A 10,496-nucleotide genomic window follows, 5' to 3' on the forward strand; every position below is an offset into this window, starting at 1 on the left:
AAAAAAATGACAAAAAGGCAGGCAAGTACAAAAATGTCCCGTTTAGGCATTTATAGGCATGTTTAGGCAAATGCCTAAAGTTCCGGGCCCTAGTGATCAAACTTTGCACCGTGCAAGAAACAGTAGTGTGCATTTATGAACAACATGAACTGTGTGCAAAAAGTGGCAATGATCTTGCTCCTTGCGGCTGGTACAGAACAGAAAACATATGCATTTTCATGTCCACACAACCTTTATTTTTTACACAACTCTTGCAAGCACGCCAGGAGCGCTTTCTCACGTTCTGCACCTTGTTCCTGCAATTCAATGTGTTTTTGCCGGTACTGCTCCTCCCCTTTCATATGCTTATCGATACTAAGGCGTAGCAGTCGCTGCTCCTGAATGAGCTGCGCAAGTCGGTTGTTGTTAGACTTTTGCCTCCTCCGTTGCTGGGGCCCTGGTGTGCTTGGGCTTCCAGCATTTTCTTGCGCAGGTTCCACTGTGTCGTTTTCTATTGTGTTACTGGCTGACAGAACAGTGTCACAGGCATCAATGCCTGCTGAGGCACCCATGGTCAAGTCTTCAATTTGTTCTTCTTCCACGGTGGTGGCTCCATGTGGCTCCTCATTTCCACTTACGTGGCCGCTCTCCATCCGATGAATGATCTGAAATGAAAATAAAGTTTCATCACAGCATTCTTTTGCGGGAGCAAGCTTGATCTTAACTATATACTGTCGAAAGGCCGAGATGTAGTGCTACATAATATTGCAACAAATAGTATTGATATTCACTTTCAAAGTCCTTGGTCAATGTTGTACAATGCTAGAAGCTTGCACATAAACATACTCCACAGCACCATGGATTTCTCACTAGTTAAAATTCCACTGCTAACATCTGTAATTCCTCACAAAAGGCAATTCAGAGGTACCATATATCTCGCTACAACATTCATACTATCCAAGATGTGCAAACTCACCTCTTCCACACTAACGCAGTCGCTTTCCATCATTTCTTCCTGGCTGTTCATTGGCAGGGAGTTTAAAAATCTGTGAATGTCCCAATAATATGGCCAGGTGATCTGCCCCTGTCCGGTGCCTTTTTTTTTGTTGATGTCTCTGGAACAGCAAAGGTTACATAAAAATGAGCTACTTATGTCTGCACATCATTTATTTTCACTGTTATCTGCTTTTTGTATGCACAGCAATCAGCATGCCTGTCTAGAGCACTGTGCTGCAAAACAGTGAAATTTTTTACTGCTGCTCCATACATGACTGGTACAGTGCACTTGTCATTGCAAATGCTACGGCTACGTGCATTCGGTCTAGCCCCAGCAATCTCTCTTTAACCGAGTGCCTGTTCACTTTGTGCGACAGCGCGGTGTTCACGCCTTCAAAGCAAACGTCCTGACAACTGTAGCCCACTACCCTCTGTAATGACCTGGGGCAGGAAGGGTCATGAAATAAAGAATGTGGAGTGAAAGCACATGACCGACGTAAGAGAAGTCAATACATCTGGCGCCAGCTAATAAGCCTGAGCCGCTGTACAAGTCTCCTAGGTAAGATAATATCCGAAGTCAACCAGGACTGCCATGTAGCACAACAACCAGTTTTGTGGTGAACTGCATGGGCGCGGACCATGCAGTCGATAAAAAAAGAGCGGCCCTCGGCGAACGTTATCCACAGCGGCGTTTACAACACCACGAAGCGTGCTTGCAGCACTGCCTAGACTTTTTTTTTTGTACGCCGATGTAGCACTAAAATCGAATATTAGAATTATACTCACCTGTATTTGTTTGCCAGGTTTTCTATCTTTGTTTTGGTTTCCTTGACAGTTTTGTAAATTCCAGCCGCGAGCAGCTTTTCAACGATCACCTGATACACTTTTAAATTGCGTTTTGCCCTTCTTAAGTCTTGCAGATGGTCTTCCCAAAGCTTTATAAGGGCGAACGTCTCACTCGGCGTCCAATGCGCCCTCTCCTTTCCTCTTGGGTCCGCTGCCGCAACCGTAGCCATATCGAGTACGAACGAGAGCACGTGAAACGCCGATGAACAACAAAAACACAACAAATATGGTGGGCTGCGCCGCCGAAAAAGTGGTCTACATCCGGGCGAGAGAGCGAGAGTAAAAACTTTCCACAACAGCGTTTTTGTGCCGATAATTTCACGCCAGAAGTATATATTTTTGAGTAGAACTCAATAAAAAAAAAGGTTACAACTTCTCCCGAGCGCAGATTTTTTTTTTCGTTGCTACCATCTGCTGTGCATCTGGTGTCCAGAGTATACATTCGGTTCGAGATCGAATGCGAATGTGTTTCGTGAACTCATTCGATGGCGAATGTCATTCGAACCTAATGACATTAAATGTTCCCGTGTAGCAGCACATTAATGACATTAGGTGCGAATGTCATTCGATTCGAATGACATTAAATTTGCTAGTGTGACAGGGGTATTAGTCGCTTTGGGACGTTAAAGCCCATAAACCAACCAAACCAACCAACCGATTTTATAAGGAATCTTCTTGGGTTCCTCTGCGCACGGAAAGCCAATATGAGGATTGGGTAATGGTCGCTTCCGCGTGTCTCCAAATCAATGCACCAGCCAAAGTTGTGGGCGAATGAACTTCTGACAAATGTCATGTCGATGCTGCTGGTAGTCGTCGGGCCTCGGAGGTATGCGATGATGCCGTCATTTAATGGCTGAACTGAACGCTTGGAGAGAAGTTTTGCAAGCTTGGCACCTCGGGCACATGTATGTGAGCTGCCCCAAATTTCATTATGAGCATTGAAGTCTCCGCAAGTAATATGCGGAGAGGGCGTCCTTGCTATCAAGTTTTCAAGTCTCAAAGCATCAAATGGCGTGCCTGGCTCAAGATATACTCCAATCAGAGTGTACTGTTGTCCGGCAAAACTGTGACAGTGCACTAGTATTCATTGTCGCTGTGAGGCGGGACATCAACCGATGAGGCCGGGATATCCTTGCGAAAGCCTATCAGCAATCTGCTGACGTTATGTGGTCGTTGTGAATGATGGGAATAGTATCCGTGGAGTCGGAAAGTTTACTCGACGCGTGATTCAGAGATGACTATTGCCGCGTATCATTGTAGTGCCCGTTCGTTCGCGCAGGGCAGCAGGAAAGGGGTGTTATCATTTTTGTTCGTGACGCGAGAAGCGACCGGACTTATCTCGATTGATCACAGCCATCAAGAGCTGCATCTACGTGTTTCCAGATTAGTCTAGATGATTTCGACCTGTTATCTCGAAGTTTCCTTGCCGGCTTTAAATTGAACGATGCCGCGAGCAGCGGGCATTCGTAGTTCGACGACTGATGAGCACGTTAGTTGCTTACGCCGCCGCCGAGTAATTCAGTTCTTTTGCGGGCGCAAGTCATCCCAAATAAAGAGCTTCGTTTGCAAGCCTTGTTGCTGTATTACTGACCGCTGGACTGCCGTCACCACAACGTGACATCTGGTGGAGGTGCGGGGTAGCCTTCTATGTTCCGGACACCCCCCTACAAGTCGTGACGCCAGCCCTCTGAGTCATTCACCGCAAGACCTGACTCCAGTCCACCGCGCAAGCCGACGCCTGCTACGGGACGCACCTGAGTTCGGGATTCTGCCGGACCCTACCAGGAAGCGAAAACCAGTTGCAACGTCCACCATGAGCTTGCCCCAGACGACAGCTCCAATCATTCTTCACCAGCCCCGAGTACCACCAACCTTCGACGCTTCGCCTGGCGCCGACCCCGAAGAATGGATGGAACAGTTCGACCGTGTGGCTGTCTTCAATAACTGGGATGATGCTACAAAACTTAGGTACGTCTTTTTCGCCTTGGAGGGACCAGCAAGAATCTGGTTTGAGAATGAGGAAGCTAGCCTCACGAACTGGGAAACCTTCAAGGAGCAGCTTCTGAAGATCTTCACGAACGTCGTGCGAAAGGAGAGAGCCCAGCAGCTGCTGCAGTCTCGCTTACAACATCCAAACGAGACAGTTGCAATGTACACTGAGGAGATGAAGCGTCCCTTCCGGCGTACCGACGCAGACATGAAAGAAGAAGAAAAAGTAAAGCTTCTTATGCGAGGAGTCAAAGAGCAACTCTTTGCGGGCCTCGTACGGAACCCACCCAAAACCGTTGCGGAATTCGTCGAAGAGGCATCCACTATGGAAAAAACTTTTGATGCCAGAGCCCGCCAGTATGACCGCCAGCAGCGCTTTTTGTCAGCAAGCTGCATGGACACCGCTAACAACGATAACCTGCGGGAGGTTATACGTGAAATTGTGCGAGAAGAGCTCCGACGATTGCTGCCAACAGGAACGCGTCCGCAGCTTTCATCGCTCGCAGACGTCATCCGGGATGAGGTTCAACAGTCCTTGGGTGTGACGCCGGCAGTTGTCGGCGTAGTTACGCAGCCTCTGCAGCCCACAGCCATGACTTACGCCGCAGCTGTGCGCCGTCCTGCACCTCGACGACGGGACCCAAGCCCCTATCACCCTCAGCCAGCTGCGTTGGACCGCCGCCCTCTCGCCCCAACCCGCCCGTCCTACGAGCGTCGCACACAGCCGAGGAAATGCGACGAGTGGAGAACTCCCGACCAGCGCCGCCCACTATGCTTCCACTGTGGCGAAGCCGGTCACATTCTCCGGTACTACCCATACAGAAGAATGGGCATCCGAGGGTTCTCTTACGACGCCCCACGACCCCGACCCGGCCAGCGACCAGCCGAAATCGAAGAGTTTTTGCGTCGGGAAGAATGCTCACCGCCGAGCCGCCTATCACGTTCTCCGTCGCCATCGTCCCCGCGCTTTGTATCTCCTATCCGAGGTTACGCCGTGCGTGGACGCTCCCCCAGCCCCCGAAGGTTAAACTGAATAAAGTAGCCTCTGGAGGTGAGGTTGCTTCTAAGCGCAATGACAAAGATCCTCCATCGACGAGTACTCAAGACCATGCCTCAACTACGACGACGACACCGACGACGACGACACCGACGACGACGACGTCGCGGCCAGACTTGAAGCTTTTACCGCTGTCCAGTGAAGTGACGTCGAAGTACGCCCACCGCAGCCTCACTACTCGACGAAGCCGAGATCGGACACGGAAGACAACGTACAATACGACCACGCGAACAAGTGATCTTGAAGTTACGGTCGACGGTCACGCGATTACTGCCTTGGTCGGCAAGGGAGCTGACTACTCAGTCATGAGCGGGCCACTCGCTGTCCGACTCAGGAAAGTAACAAATTGGGATGGCCCGCTCATCCGCACCGCACGTGGTAACCTTATTACGCCGTCAGAACGCTGCACCGCGAGAGTTACAGACAGACAGACAGACAGACAGACAGACAGACAGACAGACAGACAGACAGACAGACAGACAGACAGACAGACAGACAGACAGACAGACAGACAGACAGACAGACAGACAGACAGACAGACAGACAGACAGACAGACAGACAGACAGACAGACAGACAGACAGACAGACAGACAGACAGACAGACAGACAGACAGACAGACAGACAGACAGACAGACAGACAGACAGACAGACAGACAGACAGACAGACAGACAGACAGACAGACAGACAGACAGACAGACAGACAGACAGACAGACAGACAGACAGACAGACAGACAGACAGACAGACAGACAGACAGACAGACAGACAGACAGACAGACAGACAGACAGACAGACAGACAGACAGACAGACAGACAGACAGACAGACAGACAGACAGACAGACAGACAGACAGACAGACAGACAGACAGACAGACAGACAGACAGACAGACAGACAGACAGACAGACAGACAGACAGACAGACAGACAGACAGACAGACAGACAGACAGACAGACAGACAGACAGACAGACAGACAGACAGACAGACAGACAGACAGACAGACAGACAGACAGACAGACAGACAGACAGACAGACAGACAGACAGACAGACAGACAGACAGACAGACAGACAGACAGACAGACAGACAGACAGACAGACAGACAGACAGACAGACAGACAGACAGACAGACAGACAGACAGACAGACAGACAGACAGACAGACAGACAGACAGACAGACAGACAGACAGACAGACAGACAGACAGACAGACAGACAGACAGACAGACAGACAGACAGACAGACAGACAGACAGACAGACAGACAGACAGACAGACAGACAGACAGACAGACAGACAGACAGACAGACAGACAGACAGACAGACAGACAGACAGACAGACAGACAGACAGACAGACAGACAGACAGACAGACAGACAGACAGACAGACAGACAGACAGACAGACAGACAGACAGACAGACAGACAGACAGACAGACAGACAGACAGACAGACAGACAGACAGACAGACAGACAGACAGACAGACAGACAGACAGACAGACAGACAGACAGACAGACAGACAGACAGACAGACAGACAGACAGACAGACAGACAGACAGACAGACAGACAGACAGACAGACAGACAGACAGACAGACAGACAGACAGACAGACAGACAGACAGACAGACAGACAGACAGACAGACAGACAGACAGACAGACAGACAGACAGACAGACAGACAGACAGACAGACAGACAGACAGACAGACAGACAGACAGACAGACAGACAGACAGACAGACAGACAGACAGACAGACAGACAGACAGACAGACAGACAGACAGACAGACAGACAGACAGACAGACAGACAGACAGACAGACAGACAGACAGACAGACAGACAGACAGACAGACAGACAGACAGACAGACAGACAGACAGACAGACAGACAGACAGACAGACAGACAGACAGACAGACAGACAGACAGACAGACAGACAGACAGACAGACAGACAGACAGACAGACAGACAGACAGACAGACAGACAGACAGACAGACAGACAGACAGACAGACAGACAGACAGACAGACAGACAGACAGACAGACAGACAGACAGACAGACAGACAGACAGACAGACAGACAGACAGACAGACAGACAGACAGACAGACAGACAGACAGACAGACAGACAGACAGACAGACAGACAGACAGACAGACAGACAGACAGACAGACAGACAGACAGACAGACAGACAGACAGACAGACAGACAGACAGACAGACAGACAGACAGACAGACAGACAGACAGACAGACAGACAGACAGACAGACAGACAGACAGACAGACAGACAGACAGACAGACAGACAGACAGACAGACAGACAGACAGACAGACAGACAGACAGACAGACAGACAGACAGACAGACAGACAGACAGACAGACAGACAGACAGACAGACAGACAGACAGACAGACAGACAGACAGACAGACAGACAGACAGACAGACAGACAGACAGACAGACAGACAGACAGACAGACAGACAGACAGACAGACAGACAGACAGACAGACAGACAGACAGACAGACAGACAGACAGACAGACAGACAGACAGACAGACAGACAGACAGACAGACAGACAGACAGACAGACAGACAGACAGACAGACAGACAGACAGACAGACAGACAGACAGACAGACAGACAGACAGACAGACAGACAGACAGACAGACAGACAGACAGACAGACAGACAGACAGACAGACAGACAGACAGACAGACAGACAGACAGACAGACAGACAGACAGACAGACAGACAGACAGACAGACAGACAGACAGACAGACAGACAGACAGACAGACAGACAGACAGACAGACAGACAGACAGACAGACAGACAGACAGACAGACAGACAGACAGACAGACAGACAGACAGACAGACAGACAGACAGACAGACAGACAGACAGACAGACAGACAGACAGACAGACAGACAGACAGACAGACAGACAGACAGACAGACAGACAGACAGACAGACAGACAGACAGACAGACAGACAGACAGACAGACAGACAGACAGACAGACAGACAGACAGACAGACAGACAGACAGACAGACAGACAGACAGACAGACAGACAGACAGACAGACAGACAGACAGACAGACAGACAGACAGACAGACAGACAGACAGACAGACAGACAGACAGACAGACAGACAGACAGACAGACAGACAGACAGACAGACAGACAGACAGACAGACAGACAGACAGACAGACAGACAGACAGACAGACAGACAGACAGACAGACAGACAGACAGACAGACAGACAGACAGACAGACAGACAGACAGACAGACAGACAGACAGACAGACAGACAGACAGCCAGACAGCCAGACCAGCCAGCCAGCCAGCCAGCCAGACAGCCAGCCAGCCAGCCAGCCAGCCAGCCAGCCAGCCAGCCAGCCAGCCAGCCAGCCAGCCAGCAGCAGCCAGCCAGCAGCCAGCCAGCCAGCCAGCCAGCCAGCCAGCCAGCCAGCCAGCCAGCCAGCCAGCCAGCCAGCCAGCCAGCCAGCCAGCCAGCCAGCCAGCCAGCCAGCCAGCCAGCCAGCCAGCCAGCCAGCCAGCCAGCCAGCCAGCCAGCCAGCCAGCCAGCCAGCCAGCCAGCCAGCCAGCCAGCCAGCCAGCCAGCCAGCCAGCCAGCCAGCCAGCCAGCCAGCCAGCCAGCCAGCCAGCCAGCCAGCCAGCCAGCCAGCCAGCCAGCCAGCCAGCCAGCCAGCCAGCCAGCCAGCCAGCCAGCCAGCCAGCCAGCCAGCCAGCCAGCCAGCCAGCCAGCCAGCCAGCCAGCCAGCCAGCCAGCCAGCCAGCCAGCCAGCCAGCCAGCCAGCCAGCCAGCCAGCCAGCCAGCCAGCCAGCCAGCCAGCCAGCCAGCCAGCCAGCCAGCCAGCCAGCCAGCCAGCCAGCCAGCCAGCCAGCCAGCCAGCCAGCCAGCCAGCCAGCCAGCCAGCCAGCCAGCCAGCCAGCCAGCCAGCAGCAGCCAGCCAGCCAGCCAGCCAGCCAGCCAGCCAGCCAGCCAGCCAGCCAGCCAGCCAGCCAGCCAGCCAGCCAGCCAGCCAGCCAGCCAGCCAGCCAGCCAGCCAGCCAGCCAGCCAGCCAGCCAGCCAGCCAGCCAGCCAGCCAGCAGCCAGCCAGCCAGCCAGCCAGCCAGCCAGCCAGCCAGCCAGCCAGCCAGCCAGCCAGCCAGCCAGCCAGCCAGCCAGCCAGCCAGCCAGCCAGCCAGCCAGCCAGCCAGCCAGCCAGCCAGCCAGCCAGCCAGCCAGCCAGCCAGCCAGCCAGCCAGCCAGCCAGCCAGCCAGCCAGCCAGCCAGCCAGCCAGCCAGCCAGCCAGCCAGCCAGCCAGCCAGCCAGCCAGCCAGCCAGCCAGCCAGCCAGCCAGCCAGCCAGCCAGCCAGCCAGCAGCCAGCCAGCCAGCCAGCCAGCCAGCCAGCCAGCCAGCCAGCCAGCCAGCCAGCCAGCCAGCCAGCCAGCCAGCCAGCCAGCCAGCCAGCCAGCCAGCCAGCCAGCCAGCCAGCCAGCCAGCCAGCCAGCCAGCCAGCCAGCCAGCCAGCCAGCCAGCCAGCCAGCCAGCCAGCCAGCCAGCCAGCCAGCCAGCCAGCCAGCCAGCCAGCCAGCCAGCCAGCCAGCCAGCCAGCCAGCCAGCCAGCCAGCCAGCCAGCCAGCCAGCCAGCCAGCCAGCCAGCCAGCCAGCCAGCCAGCCAGCCAGCCAGCCAGCCAGCCAGCCAGCCAGCCAGCCAGCCAGCCAGCCAGCCAGCCAGCCAGCCAGCCAGCCAGCCAGCCAGCCAGCCAGCCAGCCAGCCAGCCAGCCAGCCAGCCAGCCAGCCAGCCAGCCAGCCAGCCAGCCAGCCAGCCAGCCAGCCAGCCAGCCAGCCAGCCAGCCAGCCAGCCAGCCAGCCAGCCAGCCAGCCAGCCAGCCAGCCAGCCAGCCAGCCAGCCAGCCAGCCAGCCAGCCAGCCAGCCAGCCAGCCAGCCAGCCAGCCAGCCAGCCAGCCAGCCAGCCAGCCAGCCAGCCAGCCAGCCAGCCAGCCAGCCAGCCAGCCAGCCAGCCAGCCAGCCAGCCAGCCAGCCAGCCAGCCAGCCAGCCAGCCAGCCAGCCAGCCAGCCAGCCAGCCAGCCAGCCAGCCAGCCAGCCAGCCAGCCAGCCAGCCAGCCAGCCAGCCAGCCAGCCAGCCAGCCAGCCAGCCAGCCAGCCAGCCAGCCAGCCAGCCAGCCAGCCAGCCAGCCAGCCAGCCAGCCAGCCAGCCAGCCAGCCAGCCAGCCAGCCAGCCAGCCAGCCAGCCAGCCAGCCAGCCAGCCAGCCAGCCAGCCAGCCAGCCAGCCAGCCAGCCAGCCAGCCAGCCAGCCAGCCAGCCAGCCAGCCAGCCAGCCAGCCAGCCAGCCAGCCAGCCAGCCAGCCAGCCAGCCAGCCAGCAGCCAGCCAGCCAGCCAGCAGCCAGCCAGCCAGCCAGCCAGCCAGCCAGCCAGCCAGCCAGCCAGCCAGCCAGCCAGCCAGCCAGCCAGCCAGCCAGCCAGCCAGCCAGCCAGCCAGCCAGCCAGCCAGCCAGCCAGCCAGCCAGCCAGCCAGCCAGCCAGCCAGCCAGCCAGCCAGCCAGCCAGCCAGCCAGCCAGCCAGCCAGCCAGCCAGCCAGCCAGCCAGCC

General features: G+C 55.4%; 1 protein-coding gene across 1 annotated transcript; it reads right to left on the minus strand.

Moving 5' to 3' along the window:
- Positions 1–233: 233 nt before the first annotated feature.
- Positions 234–1,991, minus strand: LOC149356579 (uncharacterized). Its single transcript, XM_089577797.1, has 3 exons — positions 1,762–1,991; positions 956–1,094; positions 234–644 (listed from the first exon to the last, which is right to left on the minus strand). Exons 1-3 carry the CDS (start codon positions 1,989–1,991, stop codon positions 234–236), a joined length of 780 nt encoding a protein of 259 aa, XP_089433923.1.
- Positions 1,992–10,496: the final 8,505 nt, after the last annotated feature.

The sequence above is a fragment of the Amblyomma mixtum genome, chromosome 3 (assembly GCF_055824585.1).
Source record: "Amblyomma mixtum isolate Tamu chromosome 3, ASM5582458v1, whole genome shotgun sequence".
Taxonomy (NCBI): domain Eukaryota; kingdom Metazoa; phylum Arthropoda; class Arachnida; order Ixodida; family Ixodidae; genus Amblyomma; species Amblyomma mixtum.